This window comes from Ciconia boyciana, chromosome 8, assembly GCF_034638445.1.
Source record: "Ciconia boyciana chromosome 8, ASM3463844v1, whole genome shotgun sequence".
In the NCBI taxonomy this organism is placed as follows: Eukaryota; Metazoa; Chordata; class Aves; order Ciconiiformes; family Ciconiidae; genus Ciconia; species Ciconia boyciana.
This window is the reverse complement of record NC_132941.1, coordinates 48944729-48970502: the sequence shown is the minus strand read 5'-3', so window position 1 is coordinate 48970502 and position 25774 is coordinate 48944729. Positions and strand designations below refer to the sequence as shown.

The window sequence follows — 25774 nt, the reverse complement described above, 5'->3', positions numbered from 1 at the left end:
AATGTGAATATGCAATAAATCAGTAAATTTTTCCTATGTCACTGATAATATTAAACAATATTAAACTCTCCACATGTTCAATACAGCTTATACACTGTGTAGCATGTTGGTAATCAAAACAGGTGTTACTAAGCCTTGAAGAAGTCTCACCCAAACTTATAATTTGTATTAATTATATGTCTCCATTATTATAACCTTTCTTAATTCTTAGCTAATCAGGTGTAGTGTCAACAATTCTACTGTTTTGTCAGGCCTCCATACCTGTAATTACCCAGGTCATCTGATATAAATCCTAGGAAAACACTTTTTTTTTTTTTTTTTTTAATTTTGAGACATGCATTGCCTATGAATATCACTATAATACAACAACTTCTTGTTGGCAAGCTTTAGTGAAAAGTTGTCCTTTTTGATCAGTAAGCAGGGATTAGTAATCTCTACAGAAGTCGTACATTGACAGTTGTGTGTATTATTATATAATTTATTTTTCTGTAATGTTTTTGTGTCTCTTTAAAAAATAAAATGTATTTGTCACAGATGAGGTACATGCCTTCTTAAAGGTCATTCTCCCGACCACTGTTAAGACTATCCTAAGTATTCTTGTTTCATTTTTCTCGTATTTATTTTTATTGCTTGTGAAATGCTAGCTCCCTGTTACTCAGTTTGTATTTATAGAGTATTTGTATCTTTAGGCTCTACCTAGTCTAAGAAAATGTACAACCTATGCTATAAGTTGACCTTGTACAACAGAGCTGCAGCTATTAAACTGTATGCATTTTTTAAGCTAACTTGATTACCAGAAATACATGTTTTCCACTTACCACAGCTATGGCAAAGGTAGCTATCGGCCAGATTCAACTCCCAGTAATTAAATAGATTCCTCTTGTTTAAATGCAGGTTTGAATGATCTTTTCTTCTTTGTTTGTGAGAGACGTTAATATTTTGAGCAAAATTCTGACTAATGCAGGTCACACTTTCGTACTAGAAAAGAACAAACAGGCAGAAATGGGAAGAAAAGACTTCTTGTGTTCCAGTGCTGCCTTCTTTTGTATGATCCATATGAAGGAGTATAGAGCAAAAGGTGAAGATTCAGTATATTTGCATACCTGCATTTGACTTTTCAGTCTAGCAGTAGCTTCTACACAGTTGTCTGCACAAATTATTTTTGCTCTTAGCATATATGGAATACAAAAAGCAACTAAGAATAAGGGTGATCTCAATGTGTTTGCAATGGATATCGCTTTTATCTTATATTAATTTTCCCACTTGGTTAAATCTTCACTTAACTGAAACAAAAATGTGTTATTGTGATTTTCAGTGTTTCATTAGAGGAAAAAAAATAGTATGTGTTAGTAATACCAACCCACCAAGCTAATTTTGGTTGGAAAGTTAAGCTCTAAGACTGTTAGAAAATACAGATTCCTTAGCTGTCTATGCATATAAATTTTAAGTGTTTCATTACAGGCTTTTTCTACAGAATCATTGCCTTATTTCTAGGTTTGAGGCCAAAAGGTTAAAAATTAATGTTCAAGGGCAGTAATTCATATGGCAATTACTAACTTCCAAATGTCTGTCCTTGCAAAGTAGTTTTATTTTCATGTAATATATTTATATGCTATATGTACTTTAAGATTGTATTGTTTTCAGTGGCATGCAAGCAGTAAAGTCTTACATGGAGCAAACAGAAAATACTTGCTCTGAAAGGCTGGAAATGAAAATTGTTACTAATCACTATAAAGATTTCATAGCTCTTGTCCTGTCTCATCATCAGTCTATATTTAGAATGGCAGACTAATTTGTTGAATATTAATGTTTTCTGAATCAATTTCTGCTTTCAGCAGACTAGGAATCCAACACTTCATGTCCTTTTCTATAAAAATAATGTGTGTATTTCTCAGATCCTGTTCTTCATGCCTAGTATAAGATTGATTGGCTCTGACGTTGTTCTAAATTTGAGATAGATGGTAGAGGAGCATAATGTGATGCTGCTTCATGTCACTGTCAGAAAAATTACCACAAGCCTTATAGGTTAGGATTCATTTGTTATTAACTTTAAGAACTCATGGAGGAGGTGTAAGTTTCAAAGCAGCCAACTTGGAAAAAAAAGAAGGGGGGGTGGGTGCGGAACCTGCAAAATTATAGATGGGTAATCCGAATTTCAGCAACTGGGAAGGCCCTAGAACAACAGTAGCCAAACACTGTAGCACTGTAGGTCGTAACAGATAGATGACAGTATGACAGCCTGTAGGAGCCTGTACAGATTTGTCGAGAACAAAGCATGTCAGACCAGTTAAATCTTCTCTAACACCTGCTTCTTCCCCTCTACCCACAAGACCTGTTACCTGTCATAGATCTCCACCTAGCAAAGCTTTGAAAACCACCTCAAAGGAAGCTCTCACATGGAAGCTAGGGTGACATAAACGAAACTGCTGGTGAGACGATGCAAACTTGTACTTGGTGAGTGGTTCACGTGATCTAGTTTCAAAATAGAAGGATGGATGTTGTGCACCCACGGTGCTTTGTTCTGAGCCTTTAACTATCTGTTTTCATTCTGACATGGGATTGTCCCACTAATTGGTCAGGCAGTACCAGCCTGTAAACATGTTGAAAGTGCAGTGTAGAATTTAGAGCAGTGTTCATGAATCGCGCTGGAGACCAGCCTGGGTTAACGCACACACGACGCACGGAGGGACCAGAGCAGAGCTCTCCCGGCAGGGCCAGCGAAGCGCGCAGCTGGGGGCTAGAAACTGCCTGGCCTGGCAGTTCTGCTGCAAACGCGGGGCACCTGCAGCGGGGCACCGCCGACCGAGGAGACAGCGAGGTGCCCTGCTGGGAACAGTGAATGCTGTGCTCCACCGTGTAAATAGAAATAGGATACTGGGATTTTTTAAAGAGGCAAAGTAACGCTTCCGTGCCACCGGGCATTGGCTAGGTGTTCTTGTCTAATTTTGAACGTGCCGTTTAAAGAAGACGTGGACTAACTGCAGAGCCAGTGGGCATAAAAGAAAGGATGGCCAGAGGGCTTGACCTGTGATGAAAGATTACAAGGATGACGTGAATCTTGAAGATAACCGAGGTGAAAGTTTGGACGCCCGCAAGTACATGGATGCTCAGCGGCAGCGGCGCAGGAGGCAGTAGATTTCCCTGCTGCCCCCTTGTGAGCACGCGCGGTAGTGGTGGCAAAAAATGGATGCACTGCAGGTTCGAGTTTGACGTCAGCTAGAACGTCACAGCGGTGTGGGGGACCAGGTCAGACACCGTAACGCAGATGTGCCCCCCCCTTTCGTCCCGGACCGCGGGATCTGCCTTCCCCTGCCATCCCGCGACCCGTCCGGTCCAATTCGCTTCATCGTGCGGCCTGCTCTGGCGTGATGCCCTCGCCGCGGCTGCCAGCGCGGGGGGGGGGGGGGCGGGGCTGAGCTGCCAGGGACGGCAGCGGGCTCGCCGTCCTCCGTCCCACGGTCACGCGTTACGTGGTCGTGACCGACCGGGGACTACAGCCCCCAGCATGCAGTGCGCTCACGGCCGGACGGGGCGGCACCGCCCCTTCCGCCGCGCCGGTGCGTCACCACCAGAATTTGAAAATCAGTCCCATGGTGCCCCGCGGGCTCCCGCTGATTGGCCGGGCCGGGGGGAGGTGCGTGGTTCAAAGTCGGCGGCGGAGCGCGCGCCCCCGGCTGGAGCGCGGCGGCTGCTGAGGCGAGCGGCGGGCGGTTGGCCCGAGCCCCAGGCGCCCCGGAGCAACGCGGTCGGCGTTTCGCCTCTCTCCCCCTGGCAGGTTTCACGCCGAGGCCCGCCATGACTTCCCTCAGCTTCCAGGGCAGCGGTGGCGCTAAAAAGGAGGAGAAGGGCAAGAACATCCAGGTGGTGGTGCGGTGCAGGTAGGCGCGGCGGCCTTCCCCCCACTCTTCCCCGGGCGAGCGTTGGAGGTCGGCCCGCAGCAGGAGCCCGCGGGGAGCCAGTGAGGCCCCTCCTCGTAAGTCCCTTGGGGACTTCGGTCTGAAACGTTTGCTGCGCCGTCTCTCGGGGAGCCCGGTGTGCCCGGCGAGCCCAGGCCGCCGTCGTGTGACAGGGCGCTGACGGGCCGCCGCGCGGCCCGCGGCTCTGCCAAGGTGCTACTCGGCGGCTCCGGCGAAAGGGCACTGCATGATGTCTCTCCGAGTATATCGTTATTGAAGAGCCCGCCGTTACAGCCAAACGGCGCTCGTTACTGCGCTTTAAAATGCCTGTCCGAAGCATTAATTGTATGCGCCGTAGTGCCAGACCCCTGGAGCCAGCACAGATAATCGGCACTTCCGCAAGACTAACGCTGCTATGAATAATCTCTTACAGTTTAAAAAGGCAAAAAGTTGCAATTTCCTAACTTGATTCAATGCGCGCCCTGTATGAAGCTATGCAGGAAGGTTAAGAAGAGCTAGATGAGAGTTAGTATGACTGATATTCAAGACAAAAAAATCCCAAACTGAATTTCTGTCTTCTATGAGCTTCTGTAGGAAGCTGCTAATAAAATTTTTGCTACACCCGCTTATCGATCTTCTGTATAACTTCAGTGATGCGGACTCTCCAAATTCAGGCAAAAAGCTATGGGGGTCAACTTCTTATGCAATAATGACCAACAATCTTGGTTGATGAGAGGAATTTAGGTTTTGGTATGATGTGACAAATTTCATGTACTATAAAATTAGGTTCTCTTTGTAATTTTGAGGTGACTTTGAAGAGTTGCTCGCTGATACTAGATCTTAAATGTTCTTAAATTGTTACTTGTTAAAACTGTAATACTGCTAATGGGTTAAGAAGAGTGTTCAAAATACCTTTGGAAGTTGGGTTTTTTTTGAGCCAGAACTGCAAATGTTAGCTTACATATTATTGTTATTAATGTATTTTGCAATCATTATATCCTCACGCTTGGAAGTTTTACTTTTACAGATGCAAAATGAAAACAGAAATTAAAAGTGATTTTTTCTTATTTTTTGCAACACAACTAAAAAGCTGCTGAAACAAATGTTATGGGATTGGTGAAAGTGTTCATGTAAATCAAAGCTATTACAAAAGAAGAATAATTTTATTGAAGCAATTGAGTTCGAAACACTGTCAAGAGCAATCACTTTCTTTTTCCTCTGAGTAGTCTCAACTGTTCTGGAATAGGCTCACTAAATATCAGTGTATATTTTAATTAAATATAATGCTCAATATGACAGTAGCATGAGGATTGTCCATGGTGTAGTGTTTTGCTTTTGTTGCAACTCATAGACTAAGTCCTATGTCAAGATTTAGTCTCTAACCCCTAAAAACTTTCTAGCCCACCCTTGGTCTTGCCTCTTGTACAGCTTTTCTTTTTAATAGAGCTTCAGTGTGTTTGAGCTAGTAAATGTCCCTTCCACCTTTCCTTTTTCTTCTGCATCAGTCAGGTTCTACTTACCTTACAACTAGGTAGATAGATGCAATTGTATTAATTTGCTTCCAAACCTGATGTGTCTGAGCTTATCAAAAACCTTTTCAAGCAACCCATTCACTATGCTTTGGTAAAACATGCATTTGGAAACTCAAAATGCATGCATTAGCATTGTTAATATGCATGTTAATATGCTTCATACCTAAGGGGATGAACCTGTGATTAAATGTCACCATGGCATATCAGGTTTCTGCTTGTCTAGTGGCGCATGGCAATGATCTGCATGTATGCTCCAGCCTAGCTGAATTGTTCTTCTGATCTCACAATTGTGGGCTATGATCCCATAAGGCTCCTGCATTTGGCTGGTTCACTGTTATATCATTACAGAGCAGAATATGTTCATTGTTCAGCTTCTTACCGTTTTAAAAGTCACAAAACCGGAGCTGTAACTTGCCCCTGTGAACAAGATTTTAGTGATCCAGTCAGTCTTGCACCAAAGTGTCTAGTGGTCTAACACTTCAGCCTCAGTGCTGTGTTGAGGAAGAAATGTTAGCCACAAGAGTCAGGAAACTCAAGATGCCATGCACTTGTGGTATCTTCCTTCTTTTTTTTTTAACATTATAATTTAAAGAGACAGTATCTGAAGTGCCTCTATGGTCAATATTTTAAAGATTGCTAAGGTTGTAGAAGTTCTCTTTTCAAGTTGACTGTTCAGGTCAGCTATACAGGTAGCATAGACTTTCAGTGCAGTAGCACTACTAAATGAGTAATAAAATAGCATTTCATGCTTGTAGTTTTCAGCCCATGGTCATTTCCATGCTTTTGGGGATAAATTGTTGCAAATGCCCCTTCAAAGGAAAATTGTGTGTACCAGGTTTAAATTAACTTAGTGATGAAACAAAATACCATCAAGTTTATAAACTTTTATTACACCTCTATTAAACTTTACTTAAAACTCAATCAAAGCAAAAAGGTATGTGTACTTTTTTCCCCACAAATCCAATGTTTTGTCTGTCTTATTAAATTCAAATGCATCACCATTATAAAGGTTCTGGTATTGCTGTCTACTGTTCTGCTATTAGTAGGGTCTATTAGTATTTCTGGTGCTTTAAGAGTGTTTTGTCATCAGTGTGAGATGTAGGCTTCATTGCTCATGTAAATGAAAAATAAAAAAGGACATTTTTAGAGTTAACTAGTTTGATTTACTATTGCCTCAACTTTCATGTATAAGTTTTTCTGTTTTTGAAGGCTATTACTTGTACAACTACTTGGTATGTTTAATCTTCTGCTCCCTTGCAATTGAACAACATTTTCTAATGCAAGTTAGCTGTGTGGACATCTAAATGAGTGTTTATGGACTTGTTAAAAAATACATAGGTAAAGAAACTAAAAGCTATAGATACTTGAGTTGTCCCACAGTGAGTGGAAGGAGAAACTGCCTTGTCCGGAAACTGACAAATTGCAGCAGTTTTTCCTTAAACAATTATTAAAGTTAAAAGCTTTCTGTTCCTTTTACCCAGATGTACTATTCTGGATCCTTAAACTGAGTGACATTACTGCTTTGTCAGTTTATGTTCTTGTTAGCAATGATATCAATCCGATATTCTTAACTCCTGTCTTTTTAGGCCTTTTAATGCCTCAGAACGTAAAGCAAGCTCCTATGCTGTTGTAGACTGTGATCAAGCAAGAAAGGAAGTTAGTGTCCGCACTGGAGGAGTGACAGATAAGACATCAAGGAAGACTTACACATTTGATATGGTAACTGCTTGTCAAGTTGGGGACTTCTAGAAACAAGCTAGTACATTTCTCTAATATGGTCTGATTACTGTGTGATGCTATACATTACTGTACGGATAAATGGAATGTGTTGTCTTTGCCTTGACAGGTTTTTGGAGCTCAGGCAAAGCAGATTGATGTATATCGGAGTGTTGTGTGTCCCATTTTGGATGAAGTTATTATGGGCTACAACTGTACAGTGTTTGCGTAAGTAAGCCAGTAATTATTATTAGGAAACTTATTTTGAATTTTAGTTTCTTGTTTACATTTTAATTTTTTATTCTCAGTTATGGCCAAACTGGTACTGGTAAGACCTTCACAATGGAAGGGGAGCGGTCACCCAATGAGGAATATACTTGGGAAGAGGTATATTTTCACTCCTGAGATTTCTTTTGTCTATACTATAGTTCAGAGTTAGAAATTGCAGAAGGCTAAAGGAAACCTAAAGTTGATGCCTTTCAAATCCTGAAGCTGACTTTCCTTAAATGTTTGTAAATTAACGAAAGGTCTCATTCATTTGTATGAAAATCAAAACTTTACATCTTTAATGCATGCATACAAGTCTTGGCAATCTTTATATGCAAGATGATCTTTGTCCAAGGTATTCTTGCTTATATCAAATCAGACTATTTAGCTGAAATTCCACCCCCACCCCCAAATCTCTTTCAGTATAATTATGTATTAAATACTTCACTTTAATTTATAGGATCCACTAGCAGGTATAATACCCCGTACATTGCATCAAATATTTGAAAAACTCACAGAAAATGGTACCGAATTTTCAGTGAAAGTCTCTCTGTTGGAAATCTATAATGAGGAGCTTTTTGATCTTCTGAATCCCACTCCTGATGTTGGAGAAAGACTGCAGATGTTTGATGACCCTCGAAACAAGGTTAGTGCTGTCTTCCAAAATTTATTATCTTAAGACTTTCAGGATTGTTGAGATGTATAATAAGCATGTGTTATTTTCTGACAGAGGGGTGTAATTATTAAAGGCTTGGAAGAAATAACTGTACACAACAAAAATGAAGTCTACCAAATCCTGGAAAGGGGTGCAGCAAAAAGAACGACTGCAGCTACTTACATGAATGCATATTCCAGGTACAAATCTTCCCTGTTTCAGAAACTTTGTTTTGTTCTTGTTTTATTCAACAGGATCTTACCAAAGAAGTAAAAGATGTTGAAGCTAGTGCAAACCTGGCATGATCTTGAGATTGTGTATCATAGCTGCGATTGCCAAATGTGGATTAGAAAGCCATAGTTAAAACTTCTTCCTTATCACATCCTGTGGGGTGATTCTAATAGGTGTATGAAGGGGACATTATAAAATCTGAATGCTTTTTGTCTTAAAAATGGGCAACCTGTTTCTCTCTCCATGATTTTTTACGTAAGCTTCCCCTCTTGTTTAGAGTTTGCATGCTTTGTTTTGAATATATCCCTTGTTAATACACAGTGTCTAGTTGGAACAGTAGCCTTGGCATTCCACCAAACTCTAGCTGAGATATAAGTAGCAGAATGTTCTTAATTTGGCATCTAGAATATTGAAATTTAATTATAACTCAAAGTGAAGAAGTTAACTTTTTCAAAGCTTTCTATGCCTATGGAAACAAAAGACAAAAGTCTGACAGATATGTAACTGAAATACATTGTATGTACTAGCATGAGAGAAATATTCTCTGCAGTAGATATTGTACATCTTCAAAAAGAAGGCTGTGGTCCCTTCAAGTTTGGAAGATGTTTAGCTGATATACCTGTATTAGAGAGGTGGGTTGTCTTCTAGCTGTTATGGGTGGTTGGTTTTTTGCCAACCCTGTTTACTAAATAAAAACTTGGTGTAAGAGTCTCAAGTATCCTTTCCTCTCCTCACCAGCAGTAGAAAATGGTATGTTAGGATTTGTTACTGAAGTTGGAATTTCAAAATACTGCTAAGACCTGTTTTTTACAGGTCAACACAAGACCCTATTTTCAAACCCCAGCTTCTGAAAACTGGCAAACTGGATTGTGGAAGTCGGGGATAAGGTTGAGGGGTTTTTTGTATGGCAATGCAAGCTACTTCATGTGATTGCAGCCCATAGTCAGAATCTAGTAGACACACCTTGGTCAAAAATATCATTGTTTATTACTGGTTTCTCATTCTAGAACTGCAGATGTGATATCTGTGTCACTGAACAAGTAGTGCTCCAGTGTTGCTATAAGCAAGGAAAACCCTACCCATGTCATATTTTAAATTAAAGATATACTGAGCATATCTGTCTACTGGTGCAAGGGAATGGGTATTTGGCTACTGCAGATTAGAACACAGAACTAATTTAATCTGAAATTACAGGGAATTTAGAGAATTCATTCTGCCTGAACTGTTGTTTTATGCATGATCAAACTGGTGTAATTTGTCTATGGTTTTCTATATATGTTAGCTTCCTATAGTAAAAATTTATTAAAGGAATAAGCTCAAGCTAAAATAATCATAAACTGTACTACTGTTTTGAATGAAAACTGAATTGACCTTCTAAATTTTTAATATTGGATTCAGCTACTTGCTCATTTTCTTATCCTGATAAAGAAAACTAAATTTCTTACTTTCACATTCTGTAAAGCTGTTCTTAGTGTATTGGCTAAAAAAAAAAGTACAAGCCAGTTTTCTTGACATGTCTGTGAGTTGAGAAAACACACAAATGTAAACAAAACCAAAGTGTTTCTCTTGGGTTTGCTTGAAATAAGATAAAATTTACCAGGATTGAATGAGGCAAACATCCATTTGCTTCATCACTGGTTTTAAGTACTGTATTCATATGTATACACACAAAAACATACTTGGTAGCATAACTTTGTGTATTGAAAATGTGTAAGTCCCAATTAATGGGCCAGATGTATTCCCTAAAAAGATACCTAACTTGCAGTAGTATCATGTAGCAAGCAGATCATTTGGCTTTAATGGGATGTCTGGCTGAAACTGAATTCTTTTATAGCCGTTCCCACTCTGTGTTTTCGATTACCATCCATATGAAAGAAACGACAATAGATGGAGAAGAACTTGTTAAAATTGGGAAGCTAAACTTGGTAAGTATTTGAACCAAATGTCATTGATGCCATTGTTAAAGTAATGAACTAGAATAATCTGGCCTCATTCTCTTGAGAGGTGGGTTTTTTCCCATAAGGGTAAAAATCATTGTTTTTCATAAAGTGATATGAACTGTATTTGTCACTCTAAGAAACGTCAGTCCCATTTGTCACCCCAATGTCTCATGAACGACTCATAAGCTAATTCATGTGTGTTGCTTGCCCCATAGTGTTGCAGAATGCATTCTTCAGGGTGATTTGAGACAAGCGTGTCCTTCCTCTTGTCTTTCAGGTTGATCTTGCAGGAAGTGAAAATATCGGTCGATCCGGGGCAGTTGACAAAAGAGCTCGTGAAGCTGGAAATATCAACCAGTCTCTCCTGACACTAGGAAGAGTTATTACTGCTCTAGTAGAAAGAGCCCCACATATTCCATACAGGGAATCTAAACTCACAAGAATCCTTCAAGACTCTCTTGGAGGACGAACAAAAACATCAATAATTGCTACAGTTTCTCCTGCATCTATAAATCTTGAGGTAAATTTAAGTCTGGAAATCTATTCCTAAAATAAACATTATATTTTGCTAATGATACAAAAAAATGAGTTAACTCCTCAGCTTGACCTAGCGTTACATCTGTTTATCACAGGAAACATTGAGTACGCTGGAATATGCCCACAGAGCAAAGAACATAATGAACAAGCCTGAAGTTAATCAGAAGCTAACAAAAAAAGCTCTTATTAAGGTAAACTAGACATATATCTTCACAAATTAAGTTACAGGTTAGGTTTGATTCTGTTAACATAGTTTTTGCTATGCAGGAATTATGAAGTTGTGGAGAAGCTATAACTAGTAGCAGTGCTTTTCTGAGGTGATTTTAATCACTGAGCTGATGCTTTCAAATGAAGCTGCTCTACTGGTACAGCACTAGTCACTTTGCAGATACTGAAACTGTTGCTAAGACTAAAGCTGGATAGAGGGGGCTATTGCTACTAGCTATGACTCTGTGTATGGATTATCTGTTTACAAGGTAGTGGAGAGCCACTAAATGACACTGGCTATCTTTTTCTGGACTTGCTGTATTAGCAGTTTCATTCCCTAGAAAGTGCCTGAATTAAAGTGAACTTGTCAGTATGAACAAAGAGCCAATATAAAGTAGCTGACTGCTACTAAAGAAGCTGTGATTCCCGTTGTAAGCTGTTTATATGCAACCAAGTACGATTCAAATGGGAAGTTTCAATGCTTTACATATATCCAATGATATGAATTTAAATAGCGCTATACTGAACTTATTTGGAACAGAAGTGAAGTGCTTTGCTCCTGTGCTTATGCAAAACTTTCATAGAGCACTATTTTTGTGAAGTATCTGTTAGGCTAAAGCTTATCTTGAAAGCAGAGTAGAAATTTTCAGGTTTACATGTGATTCTTTATACAGGAATATACTGAAGAGATTGAGCGTCTGAAGCGAGACCTTGCTGCTGCACGAGAAAAAAATGGAGTCTATATTTCCCTTGAAAATTATGAGTATGTCTTCAAAATGTCTATAAAATGACTAGCAACAAATCTCAGATACTGGTACCTATCCTTATACAGAAATGCTTTCAGATCTATTTTTCACACCAGAAAATTGAAGATAGGAGAATTTGGCTGGTCAACTTGTTCCTTTGAAATTAATTATTACACAGATAGAAGTCTAAAGAATAGGTTTGCACTGAGGATTTTATTTATATGTGGAACTTACCTTGAGCATAGCTGGGATGCAGATTTACACCATGCAGCCTTTCTTTCAGTGGAAGCTCTTATAGGAGAGCAAACTTGATATAGTTTACTTCACTTTGTAAGAGGGCTAGTTTACACAGAAGGTTTACAATGGAAAGTTGTCTTAAATCCTTTCTGTGTTAAGTATAAATTACCTGCTTTTCATACAGAAGTTAGCAATACTTATTTTTCAAAATTACTAAGTATGTAGTATAAAAAACAGTAGATAATCTTGAAATCAGCTCTTACTTGACTAATTTATTTGCTTGTTCTAATCCTTGCTTGAGAGCCCTTAATGGAAAGCTGACAGTTCAGGAAGAACAAATTGCAGAGTATATTGACAAAATCAGCATCATGGAGGAAGAAGTGAAAAGAGTAAGTGACGTTTCTCAACTGTGGCTTAAATCTGCCAAAAAAAAAAGTCTTTGGGGAAGGAGGAAAAAAGTTTGAGCAAAGAACAGTCTAAAGAGTTTTTGTTCTTAAAGTTCCCTAATTAGTCAACAGTGGAAGCTTCCTAATCCTTGAAGTTAGGAAGTTGAAATATCATATATGAAGCTGCAGGATGTAATATTTATTTTTAAAATGTTTTTTAATGTCTACCACTTTACCTTTAATTTGCTTTGCTGTGTGTTCAGCAAAAATCTGCTTGTAAAATGGTGTCATCTCAGTTGACAGTTACCTGCTTAGGAGCAAAGAATGAAGGGAAAGAGGAGAAGGTGATGAGCTCCCATTAACAAATTACACAGAAAATGGGAGCTTCCTCTTTAAAAGAAATGCAGATATTAATTTGCTGGAATATGTAACTACTCTGTGTAATCAGCTTTACTGACTCTTCTTCAGTCTATCTGCTTAGGTTTGTTTAGTGGGATTTTTTTTCTTGTACTGTAACAATTGTTTGATCTTGTGGTTTGAGTGGGGAAGCAAGGGATTATTACAGTGAAAATGGTGTTGGTTTGTGATATTTTCAGTGATTACAGACACTATACAAATATATAGTCTAGGTTTAAGACCTCTGAGCCTTACAGCTGAAATTACATTGGTAGATGACAACTTGCCTTCTGGTATTGTGGCATAATTTGACAGATGTGAAGTGGGACTGTTGAACTTATAAAAAGCAGTGTTGCCCTATTGATGTTTGTCTTCCACTTTAGATCACTGAACTATTCACAGTTAGTAAAAATGAACTTGAACAGTGTAAAACACATCTGCAAATCAAGGAGAAAGAACTGGAAGAAACACAAAAAGATCTGCAAGAAACCAAGGTTCATCTGGCTGAAGAAGAATATGTGGTTTCAGTTTTGGAAAACACTGAACAAAAACTTCATGGCACAGCCAGCAAGGTTGTCACAGTTCTTGCACTTAATTGTAACAGTAGCTCCCTCTGTTTTAGGAGTTTCATGGGCTGTTCAAGGAAATCAGTATTGCTAAAGCATGATGCAAGTGTTACAAAACCTGAATTTAAGATGGAAAACTAGGATTAGTGTTCTTTATAAATTATATTATGATGAAAAGCTACTTAAGATTGCAGGACTATCTCTCTGGTAATATTGACAGTTGACTGCTAAACATACTCGTTGGTCTGGAGCTACCTTTCCTTCAGGCCAGTTTGTCATGAGAGTTCCAGTGCTTTGCAGTATCTATTGTCATGAGTTGTTTTGCAGAATAAGTAGGGTTTTTTACTAGAAACTTATGGCTGGCCCTACAAAAAAGTAAGTTATGTATAACTGGGGTAGAAAAAAAGCAAAAAGCTTTGCAGAGGTGTGTGCAGTAATTTACACTCACTGAATGAATAACGGAAACTGTTGCCCTGTCACCTCTATATTTTAGGGTATGGTTTTGATGTGTTTGTAGATTGGTCATAATTATCAAAACAGACTTGATGTGGGGAGAGGGAGAGTGTCCTGCTATTTAAACTGCAAAGTGATGAAACTTGTATGTTTAGTCAACATGAAAATTTCTTTCTACTCAGATTCCTGTAAGGTTGGGAGGGGATGCCTAGTTTTTTGCATGTGGGTTGTGGAGTGTTTGTGTGAGAGAAATAGGTACAGAAATTATGCTGACTACAAAACCAAGAATCCACTATATGTTCGGATTCTAAATTATTTATCACAGAACTAGTACTGGAAACCTCTTGCTTGACTACTCTTAAAGAATGTATTTACTGTCAAATCTTTCAGAAGAAGTTGAAGTGGTCAGGAATCTTTTTTGGTTACTATTCTGTGATAAATGATATCTTAATTCCTTAAATACTGAGGATATCCTTTATTAATGCTTTAATTTCAAAGTCAGAACAAATGGTCTCTAGTAGGTAATTTTTTCCTGTGTTCCAAGACTACAAATGCCATAACATCAAGATTAAGAACAGTTGTAATTTGATGTAAAGGGAAATACCTGTCTTTCTAGGGAGATAACTTGTCCTTTAACTCAGAACTACAGTTGCTTTTCCATATGTAATATATGTTTGACTTCTTGTTTAAAGACTGACTAAAATAACTTTTAAAAATTGTAGTTACTTAGTACAGTTGAAGAGACTACAAAAGATGTATCTGGTCTCCATGCAAAACTGGACCGTAAGAAGGCTGTTGATCAACACAATGCTATCGTCCAAAATACATTTGCAGGACAAATGAATGTTTTGTTCAACAAAATACAAGATTCAGTTAGTGAAAACAGTTTGAAGCAGCAACAGATGTTGACATCTTACACAAATTTTATAGGTAAGTGTAATACTTGTATCAGTATGTCATCCTGAATTTTTGCAACAGTAGTACCAAAGAACGTTTCCAAAAATGGATCTGTTTTAATAAGTGGAAGAGGCTTTATTTTAAGCAATGTAATGATTACAGTTGCACCAGTAATAATGTATCTGGGATGATCAACAGCCTTCCTGTGCTGTAAGAGGCAGTAAGATGATGAGCAATAAAAAGAGTTCCTATCTTACAGTGGAACTTTTAAAAAAATTTGTAACACTTCTTGATTTCTTTTGTAGGTGACCTCCTGTCTACCAGTTCTTCAGCAGCTAATATTCTTGCATCAGTTGTATCAGCATCTTTTGCCTCTGTTAAAGAATTGGTGTCTACTGAAGTTTCTCACGTGTCTGAAAAACTAACACAACACGAGAATCTGTCGCTTGATTGTAAAGCTGAGCTGCTGAAATTAATTGTTAGTAAATTTATATACTCTTATGTTACTTAAATGTTTGAAACTTTCTCAATCAAAAGGGGTTCTGTAAATATTGTATAGTTTTTTTTCTGATGCTCTCTACCTGTCTCTGCTTCAGCACTTGGCCATGATTATGTCCCTCCCCGTGTCCCTTCCCCTGTCACTACCACAACCTGTAATGTACTATATAGCAAATACTGTAATAACAGAGTACATGGGTATGTGTATGGATAGCTTCTTACAAATGTAGATGAAGGAACAGTCATATCCTGATTTACTTTTGCCTTTTTTTTTACTGCTGTTCCTAGGAGGAACATACGTCTGGATTAGGAAGAGCATTAAATAGCTTGACACCAATGGTAGAATTTGTCTTGGGGCTAAACTGTCAGTTTCAGAGTAACATGAAGAAATATTCTGCTGTGGCTGACAAGGTAATGCACATAATTTGTCTCTTACCTTGTGCTCTTCTATTTTATTTAATTTACAGATAACCCTTTGATGGTTTTTCTGCAGTGTGTCAGAATTTCCATGTCTGATATGGCCTTTTCTTCTTTATTCCATCCCATGAGTTCTACCTTTTAGTTTGCTCTTTCAGATTTCTTTTTTACTTCTGAGTGTGGTGTATTTGCTCGTTACCTATAGTGGCACAACTGCTACAGAAGAATGGTAAAACGTGGATGCTTAAAGCTATATATAACAAATATTTGATAATATCCTTAATATAGTATCTCCTGTATTTTAGAAATCTAAAATAATCAACTTAGACAAGTCTTATCACTCCCAATTTCTCCTGCTGTCATACCAAGCTTTTTCCATAGTCACTTTGATTCCTGGGGAATGTGATGCTGTATCTTATTAACAATAACCATAAGTACAGACAACTGCACTTATAAAAGAAGTCCTTTGCTTCAATTTTTAGTTCTAGTCTATCTCATGATGTTTATGTAGAACTGCAGCCTCATTCTCTCATTCCTCTTTTTCCATTTTGTCAAAAACAAATCTTTGTTGCTGGTGACCTGTTACTCTGACCAAAAAATTTCCCCCTTCTGTCAATTACAACTCATGTGAAATCAGCTCCCCTTGTCTAGAGGCTTTTTATTGGTTTTCAGACTTAGAGAGCAAATAGTCCATGTCTTACCAGCTCTTGCTTCTTGCTCTTGTCTTAGCCAAGTGCCTTGTCTGTGTCTTCCTATTTTGTCTACCTCACATGCCAAATTTTGTGTTTGAAAAAGCCCACACCAAGTTTCAGTCTGTAACTTCAGATTGCTCTAAGTGTCATTTTCCACCTTTTATGCACAATACTTTATTAGTGCCTTTGACAATTTCCTTGGGTTAGAGTTTGTTTCTGTATAAATTATGCTAGGGAAAGTATCCAATTCTTACCTAAAGACAAATATCTAACTTTAAATAAAACTTTTTTCAAAGATGGAGGGTCATAAAAAGGAAGTGGATACCTTCTTTGGAGAGCTCTCTCTCACTCTGAAAAAATTACGGGAAGAAACGGCCAGTGTGTTTGCTCAGCTTCAGAATGATTGTGAGAATTTAAAAGAAGAAGTGGAAATGATGAGGTTGGCACATACAAAGGTATCCTTAGAGTAAGAAGAAATCCTAACACCAAGTGTGATTGCTTGCTTTGATTTAAACTCTTTGTAGCAGTAAACCATTATACTTGCTTCAGAAAAAATGTTAGGACAGTAACTTGATGATCCTAATTCTTTTCAGCCTTTGTTGGGCTGCTTTAAGAAGCTCATGTAGGAAGGTAACAAAAAATTTACCCTTGCTCTGAGCATGTCCAGTATATATGCCTTTACATATACCTCCAAAAGCAAAGTGTCTGTATCTTCTCTACTCAAAAATTGTACCTTCAGCTTTAGAATGAAAAAGTTATTTTATTTGCTGCATTTTTAATAAAGTACCCTTTAAGAATGTTAAAAAGTGCAGAATAACAGTGAAATGTATGACATTTTTCTTAATAGGGCGCAGCTGAATTAATGTCCTCACTGCGAAGCCAGCTTGACCTGTTTGCTCAGGAGACTCAGAAGAACTTAACTCATGTACTTGCAAAAAATGGAAGCTTGAAGACCACCATCACGGCTGTGCAAGAAAATGTTCACCTGTAAGGAGCAGATTACTTTTGGTGTATACTGATGCAAGATAAAACTATGTGTGAAGAGGACTGCAAAATTAGATGCTCTTCATATTTATATGCTTATAAAGTCTTCTGGACAAGATCTATATGTTAGAGCTGAGTTCTGCCACAGAATGTAGATCATAGTTCACCTTTCCCCAGAGTAAAAGGTAGCTCTACAAGGCTTTTCCTCAAACTCGTCTCTTGAGCATACTGCAGATAAGAGACCATGGTTTTGGGAGCAATATGCTGATGAATGGCCCTCAGTTTGGCTGGACTTCAGAACTTCATACCTTAAAGACTTAGCAGCCTGAAGTATAACAGTGTATCTATTGCAGCATGCTTCATTCAGGTGCAGACTGAATAACTAAGGTCTTGCCAAAGCTGTTGTTTTTTAGTTTGTGGGGTTTTGGGGGTTTGGTTTTGGTTTGGTTTTTTTAGGGGATTTAACAAACCTACTGCACCAAGTGCTGCAATTTGTAAATTTACTAAATAGAGCAACGACATTATAATTAACTGGTTTGATAGAACTGCAGTACTTCACTGGTTCTGGTCTCAAATATTTCTAAATGTAGAATATGTTAAAATCCACCTTTCAAAATCTCTGAACTGTTACAAATACGTTGTTGCAGGAAAACTACAGACCTAGTCAGCAGTACAACTTCCAATCATGGCAAATTTATTGCATCTCTGGATAATTTCTCTCAAGAGCTCAGGATTATAAATGCTGAAAACAAGATGATGCTGGAAGAATCCACTGACCACTGTCAACAGCTTCTCAGCGGTCTCAAAAATGTGTCTCAGGATACTGATAAATGGGGTGAATTTACAACTGCTCAGATAGTTGACTTTACCAATCAGCAGCTATTGTCCTTCAATGATGAGAAACAGCAACTTCAGTGTGTACAAAAGGTACCTGTAGTCATTTGTAGTCTAATACAACATTCTGAGACAAACTTGTACAGTAGAATTTGTAGGGGGGGAAAAAGTTCTTACTTACAGTCAGAACAAATTTGTGTTTTTTTCAATCACAGCAGACTTGTGTTACTCAGCTTAAATAGATGCAATTAGAGGAAATCAAAAGCTTAATTTAAGAGGAGGACTTTGAGCTTTAAAGTGCAAATAACCTCAAAAAATGGTATCTTGATTAATCCCATGCAGGCTAACTTCCATGTGTGATTTGGGTTGTTTACATCTTTTTGGTAGTATATATCTCTAATTCTAAAGCTCTGTCTACCAGTAATGTGCCTGGGAGATTTGTGCAGTGGTCAAATACAGAATATATACTGGAGGATGCAAATGACTATTGGTTAGATGGATTAACATTATGGGAGAAAGCATTCCTTTTACGTATCTAATAGTTCTAGCCTTTTATCTGAGAATTTTTCTAATTTTTTTAATTTCCATTGCAAACTTCACTTCCCACCCTTCTTGTTTTATTGTTCCAATAGGTAATGAAACAGGAAAATCCAACATTTTGCTAACTTTCAGAAAGAAACTTTAAGTGTTTAAAAGCATTTGCAGTCTCAAGACACCCCTGTATCTGTTATACCTACTGAATACTTCAGGAGTTTCATTCCAATGGGAACAGCCAAAAATACACATTTTCCTTCTTTTTCCCCTACAAATGCATACAGCTTCTAGTGCTTGTACAATTTTCACTTTCATTTGAATATCCTAATTCTGTGCAGGGCTGTGCATAGAAGCATGAGGAGTCTGATGTGAACCAGATGGCATCATCTTTATTCTTATGAGTAGCTTTCTAAAATGATCATACTTTCGAAGAAACTGACTCTCTTCTGAAGATCGTTCTCAAAATGAGAGTGTAAAACTGGCACTGAAACTTCTCAATTTGAGGTCTCTCAGTTGTTTCGTTTCAGGTCATGTCCCTAATCATGCACCACATCTTAGAGAAGAGGCCATAACCTTAACTTTCCTGTTAACTCGGTGTTTTTGGTTGGGTTTTGTTTTGTTTTCAGAAAAATGAAGAAAACTGTGATAAAGCAATAGCTGAAATTGCTGACCATATTAGTAGACAAAAGGCTGCTGAGGAGAAGGTACTAAATGGCCTTCTTGATCAGATAAAAGCTGACCAGGAGATACTTCTGGAGCAAAAGCTGGCACTTAATGAGGAAGCACAGCATGGACTGACTCAGGTTAATGGTTTCCTGCAAGAGGATCTTAAAGTGGATGTTCCAACAGGTATTTAAAGTAGTCGGGGACAGAATGGTCTTAGAGAAAGCAATTTGAGTTGCAGAATTCGTAAGTGAAGGTTAATGGGGGCATAATATAACTATAGCAGCCTTATGCCTTTTTTAAGGTGTATGCAAAGAATGATGACGGAACAAAGCATGATTTCTGTATTGAGTTAATGTAAAATTGAGGATCTGTAATTAAAGCAATTGCTGAAAGTGTTTAATAGTGCCTTTCATTAGTGTACAATTCATTAAAGGGACAACTCCACAGAGAAGAGACTACTTCTATCCAGTCACACTTGTGAGAACAGAACCCCGGGAACTTCTACTGGAGCAATTAAGGCAAAAGCAACCAAAGCTTGATGCTATGCTAAACAGTGTGACAAAGGAGGTGGAGGATAATGCAGATCAGGTATGTGTGTGAATGGCAAATGAGGTTCTTGAAGATTTCACACCTTTAGAATTTTTTCATGCCATTGCGGAGAGTTGACTAGAACCCTAGAGCTGTTGCAGCCTTTGTGTTTTACAGGGTACTTGGAGTCACGTATGCTGAGCTTTTTGACAAAAACAATATCTTGAAAAATAAGAGATGATGTTAATTTAGAGACTTTTGTTTCTGTTTTTCAAAAAAATGGAAGTGCCATGTCTTTTATAGATCTGATCATGTATAGATGATGTGAATGAGGTGAATGTATAGATCTGTATGTTCGCCTAGGAAATTCAGACATTAAATACACTTTTCTGAAAACCTTTGTTTTAGGACCTGTTGGAAGAGGAGGAGGGGTTTCAAGAATCCAATGAAAGCCTTTCTAGTGAAAAATCCTTAGTGGATACAAACATATGTTGCCACACAAATGGTGGCATTCCCTTTTTCCAGGTAACTTCCACAGATATTCCAAACAGCTGTGAACTTAAGAGTGGAAAAAAAATTATTGTTCCATAATAGTGCTGTAGTCTAAAGTCACCTACTATCATTTAGTGTAGTCTCACAACTTCTTTAAATCCTGTAGAATATGCTTTGTTAAACTTGAGCTAAAATAACAGCAGATTCTAATAACGGTTAATAGCAGATAAAATAATGCAAACTTCTGACAAGCTGGACAGACAGAAAACTCCTCAGCAAATAATCCTGCATGAAAAAATTGTCATAATTTACTAGACATTAACACGTGTGTTAATGGAAAGTTGAAATTGGATGTGGAGTATTTTCTTAGAGGCCAGACAGAAATATTATCATTCTTGATTCTTCACTGATGTTTTTTATTTCCTTCCTTTTGACTCTCTTGCTCTACCAATATATCAGTGTAAACCCTTGGTATATTAGGCTTGGGTTTAGCCTGGGGGGTTGTATTTACTTGTCATGGATCCCCTTAAAAGTAGCTGCTGAACTTCCAGATGTCTACAATAAATCTCTTTAGTAAATGCAATGTTATGAACCTTTCTCAGGAGTTCTACCAACTTTTTTTTTTCTCAGAACCCTATATACTGCATTGTACATGAGCAAGTAGTCTTTAATTTCTTTGTATTCTCTTAACATGGATAATTTATTGGGCATTTTCTTTAAATCCCAGCACAAAAGGAGTCACAAAAAGGACAAAGAGAACAAATCTGCAGCTACAGTGGAGAAGAACAAAATAGAGGATATGACGGAACAGTTTCTTCCCAAAACTAAGCCTCCTTTAAGATCACTGAACTAAGATATATCCACTGCAGACCCCTGCTTTGAAATACTTATGTCTAATTGTCTACTGAGCCATAACTTTCTTTGGTTATTCTTGATCTCTGTATATAGTGATATATTGATGCGAAGTTGGATCAAAAGATTGGCCTGCCAGATGTCCTGCCTTTGTCCCATTTTTATATGCTGTAGCTTGCAAAGTATTGACAGACTTAAAAACCAAACCAACAACAACCTGCAGATCATGGTGCTGTATATTAAATAGACTTTTATGTTTTCAAGTATGAGATCCTTTTCTGTTTCTCAGTAGATTCAAAACAGAGCAGAAAGTGATGTGGGAAAATGCTTTATCAGCATTACCAGCTACCATTTTATTTTTTAATTAACTGTAAATACACGTTCTGGTTTTGTACCTGCTTTTTAGTCTGATTCCTGTTTCTATGAAGTAGATAGCTGTCTTTTGACTGGGATACTTCAAATAAATCATTGATACATGGAAAACAAATGTATAAGCACCTCCCTCGGTAAAACAAGCTTACATGACTTTCATCTTACATTAACAGGTTTAGCTAAAACATTAGCAGCTATGTCATAAGTCTTGTGCTGTCAGAAAAGGATGGTTCCCTCCCTTGTTTCATAATAGACAATAGCTTTATTTCAGTGTCTCTTCGCTATATGAAAGCTAGTCTCACTGATGGGTTTTGGGGGTTTTTTTTGTTTTTGTTTATTTTGAACCCCACTGTTCTTATCTTCCTCTTAACCTGAAGCTGTGATGTGTTGGCTTGGATATGATGTTGTCAACCACAGCTTGCATTGTAAACTGGCAGCATTTGTTTTAAGATGTAGATACATAATGTTAAAACATGCAAGCTTGATTACAAATGCAGCTCCTATGTTGTATAATAACAGTGAATTTCCAGAAATTGACAGTGGCATTTGACCAGCTGCTCTTTTCATGATGCTTACCTGAGAATTTGAAGAAAACTTGAAGCTATGATGTGCTAAAAAAAATAGATGAATAGGATTATGATGGGAGTGGGGAGAGGCACTAGAAGACAGCCTTAATTTACATTGAATTGTCAAAACATGATTTAGGAGATTGTTCATTTTTCTATATCTAGCTTGCAGGCTTAAGTTGATCTTTCTTCAAAGGGGTGGTCCATATGTCTATTTGACTTTCAGCAAGTATGCCAACTAAATGTACTTTGGACACCATTCACACAGCACACTGCAGTCCTGCTGATAGAGACAAAGACATAATTTGAAGTATTCCTGTGCACTGATTCTCTGAACTCTCTGGCATGAGGTAGACCATTAATCAGTTGTTATTTTCGGAAACACCTATCTTACCTCTCATTTGTCCTCTCTCTTTTGCCTCTGTGGGCAAAGCTAATTGCTTTTTCTCAACAGCCTGACAGGAGCAGGGAAAGCATTAATTCTCTTTCAAGTGAATAAGAGACACAAATGGATTTTATTTTTTAAATTTTATGGGAGTGTTATGATAATCTTGGTTATCATAACACTTGGTTATCATAACACTTGGTTATCATAACATTGGTTATCACCAATAAACCAAATCTTTCTATTTTGTAAGGGACTTGAAAGACTGGAAACTGCAGCACTGTCTCCTTCACAGAGTGTTTGTCATATTGTTAAATTCTGGCACCAGAAACTTAGCAGACTTAAGAACTCTCCAGGGCCTAGGATCCATTGTTAACACTGTTAACAGTCTGTTAACACTGACTAGGTTTTAGTATGGTCTTCTCAAACTGTTCAAGAAATCATTTACTGACTAACATTCAACCAGAAGAGCTGATCCCACAGCTGTATATTTGGAATGGCCAAAGCCAAATGCAAGAGGCTTGTGCAAGCCTTTCACCCTACTACTTCATTTTCCCTGTGGAGTTCACAGGATCAGTATGAGCAAACAAACTGGAACAGCCACTACGCGAGGAGGGTTGCATCCATAAAATCATGCTAGAATCTGTGCTTCCTGGTTTTTATCCTCTTTGAAACTTTCTCCTCTACCTTAGCTATTTGGTTTCTCCTGGTACAGGCACAGGCTGTTTTCCTGATAACTGGGAGCCTTAACAGCTGTATGAATTTCATGGACTGCTTGCATGCTTTCTGTTTTCCTAAAGTACCCCCCAGTGTCATGGGGGTTTTTTTGTTTGCAATACTGGCATGGCAGACCGTTGTTTTGTTGGCCCTGGTGTCCGGAGGTCACACTGGAAAGCTGAATAGGATGAAAAATCCAGATGCAGAACCTGTCTTGCCTTTTCTGTCCATGTCTCTTCTCCCACTAGATGGCTCTAACACTAAAGCGTTAGTCCAAAGCTCAAGTACTGGCCACTGACCAAGACTTAGAAATAAGCTTTTTGCCAAGTATCTGTTAAAAGAACAGGTTTCAAAAACTAATACCAAATTTATGTTTCCACGAAGATAAGTCTGTATTCAAGGTTAGGCAAAGGGTTGTTTTATGAAGAGCCACATCTGAGAAAAAGATGATCCAACCGATGTCTTGAGCTTGGCTGCAGGGCCAATAGACACTCTCAGTATCTAAACTCTTGTCCTGATCCCCTCTCTGGGTTCCCCACCACATGGGCATTGCCCAAAGTAGAAAGCAACACCTGTTTGTTTTGGTATATTATGCAATGTATGACAAGGAGAAAAGGAGGGTAAGAAAAATGAAAGCAAGAGTTGTTTCTTGTACATAGTCACTGGATTTGCAGGTCTAACCCAGAGGGAAGAAATGGCGTGGTCCAGGCTAGCTTACATGGTGGTTTGAATTTGTCTTTTTATAAGGCATCCTTTATAAGAAGAGTAGAAAGCCATTTCTACAGAATAAATAGCAAGGCTGTACCCTGACTGAATTAGTCCAGCTGAGCATGAGGGAGAGTTGTGGTGACTGAGGCTGTAGTATCTGGCCGCGTTCAAATTAACGTGATGAGTTTTTTCAGATTCTGGATTAGTAGCCAAGTGGGATAGCTCTTGATTTAATAAAAAAAACAGGTAGGATGAATGTGATGTGGGGAAATAAAATGAGGAAAAATGTGAGTTTAAATGCATGTGAAGGGGGAATGGAGAGAGCGTGATAAGAGGGCCATGGGAAGTACAGATAATCAGAGCCACCAGCTTGCTTTTCAAGTGAAAAATTAGCAGTTAAGAGGAAATGGAGGAAAGGAAACTTCCTGCTTCTTCATGGAAATCGGGGAGCTGCGGCATTTGCTGCATCAGAGTCGTTGGGGGATGCAATGCTTATTTGAAGAGAGGAAAGAAGACTAAGCTGTCTGGCTGCTATTGATGGCTGGTTTTAATTTGGGTATCAGAAGCAATTGTGTGGGGCTAGAGAGAAGTGAGGAGAAGGTGCATAGTTGCTAGACTCTGCCTTTCTTTTTTCTGTTAGGTGTCAGTCACCACTGCAATCATCTGTTAAATGGGTAGAGGAAACAAGAGGAAGCCTGTAACTTTGGGGTGATAAAAGAAAAAATAAAGCTAGAAGGAGCTGGAAAAATAAAATTAAACATTCCTTTTCGATCAAAAAGAGATTGAAGGAAAAAAAGAAAGAGCTCTAATGTTCCAGAGCATTAAAAACAGGAAAAAATAAATAAATTTTAAGATACTTAGTTGGTAAATATATACTTTTTAAACAAGTGTTTACAACCATTTGACTACTATTTTTTCTTTCCCTGTTAGAAACTACTTTTTATGGTAAAGGGCAATGCTCTATAAACTGCGCGCCCACCCACGCAGGTAGTTTATAAAGTTAAATAACAGTAAATCATGCTAGGCTTGGCATTAGTAGGCTTTATGTGACATAGTATTATAGGTGAGATGTAGACCACCTAGCAAAGTAGGCTGTTCTTGTAGGTTGAACACAAACTCAATCCACAGCAGCATTGCTATGCTCAATCTTGAAAATGTTATGAAAAAGTATGAACACAGTGCAGAGAAGCGAATGTTTAAATCCCTGTGTTCAGAATACTTCAAAAATCAACTTTGGTTCCCTAGTAAAGGGTCTAGCTACCAAAAGGAGGGCACATTATAGCTACACAAGTGCTCTTCAGACATAAAAAGGAGCAAATGCATGGTCCAGCAGTCTCTTGTCAGGGAAGAAGTTAGAAACAAGCTGCCATTTTTATATGAGGTCTGAAAATTGTTCTGTATTTCCAGATTCATGAGAAGATTTCCAGATTCATGAAAACTTCATGAGAAGATGGTCAGTTTTCAGGTGGTGCAAAGTTAGATTTTGTAAAATAATGGAGATTAACTGGATTGTTTCTTTTTTCTCCAAAATATTAAACCTATATAAATGTTCCCTTGACTTCCTTAGTTATACTTGAAATGCTTTTGTGACCCTTGCTCTGTTCATAACCTAAACGTAATTCAAAGAATGAAGCACAATGACTAAAACTTTGAACTTGACTAGTGCATTTTCTTTATTAAAAAATGAGCAAATTATAAGAATGAAATAAACAGGAATATGACATAAAAGTACATTTGATTTTTTTCAGACCTTTCCAGATGTAATCATCTACAGTTGTTGATAATATATATATAGTTTTGACTACAGTTTTATTCTGACAACGTCCAGAGCACTAAAGCTACTATGTGAAGATTTTTTTCATGTGAT

The 25774-nt window shown here is 38.2% G+C and overlaps 1 protein-coding gene across 3 annotated transcripts; it reads left to right on the top strand.

Annotated features, from left to right (window-relative positions):
* The first annotated feature begins 998 nt into the window (after positions 1–998).
* KIF11 (kinesin family member 11) lies at positions 999–25372 on the top strand. Of its 3 annotated transcripts, XR_012043725.1 has the most exons (24): positions 999–1078; positions 2331–2454; positions 7015–7147; positions 7275–7372; positions 7453–7531; positions 7872–8057; positions 8142–8266; positions 10132–10222; positions 10515–10757; positions 10870–10965; positions 11656–11744; positions 12266–12353; positions 13130–13318; positions 14488–14695; positions 14968–15140; positions 15449–15571; positions 16566–16724; positions 17117–17256; positions 17901–18180; positions 19248–19470; positions 19721–19875; positions 20224–20340; positions 21035–22447; positions 25315–25372. XR_012043725.1 is itself a non-coding variant. In XM_072869398.1 (22 exons), exons 1-22 carry the CDS (start codon positions 3796–3798, stop codon positions 21158–21160), a joined length of 3204 nt encoding a protein of 1067 aa, XP_072725499.1. In that variant the 5' UTR covers positions 3646–3795; the 3' UTR covers positions 21161–22527. The 3 variants fall into 3 exon arrangements, 1 of the variants encoding a protein (XP_072725499.1); XR_012043724.1 differs by lacking the exons at positions 999–1078; positions 2331–2454 and adding an exon at positions 3646–3878; XM_072869398.1 differs by lacking the exons at positions 999–1078; positions 2331–2454; positions 25315–25372 and adding an exon at positions 3646–3878 and having other exon boundaries at positions 21035–22527.
* Positions 25373–25774: the final 402 nt, after the last annotated feature.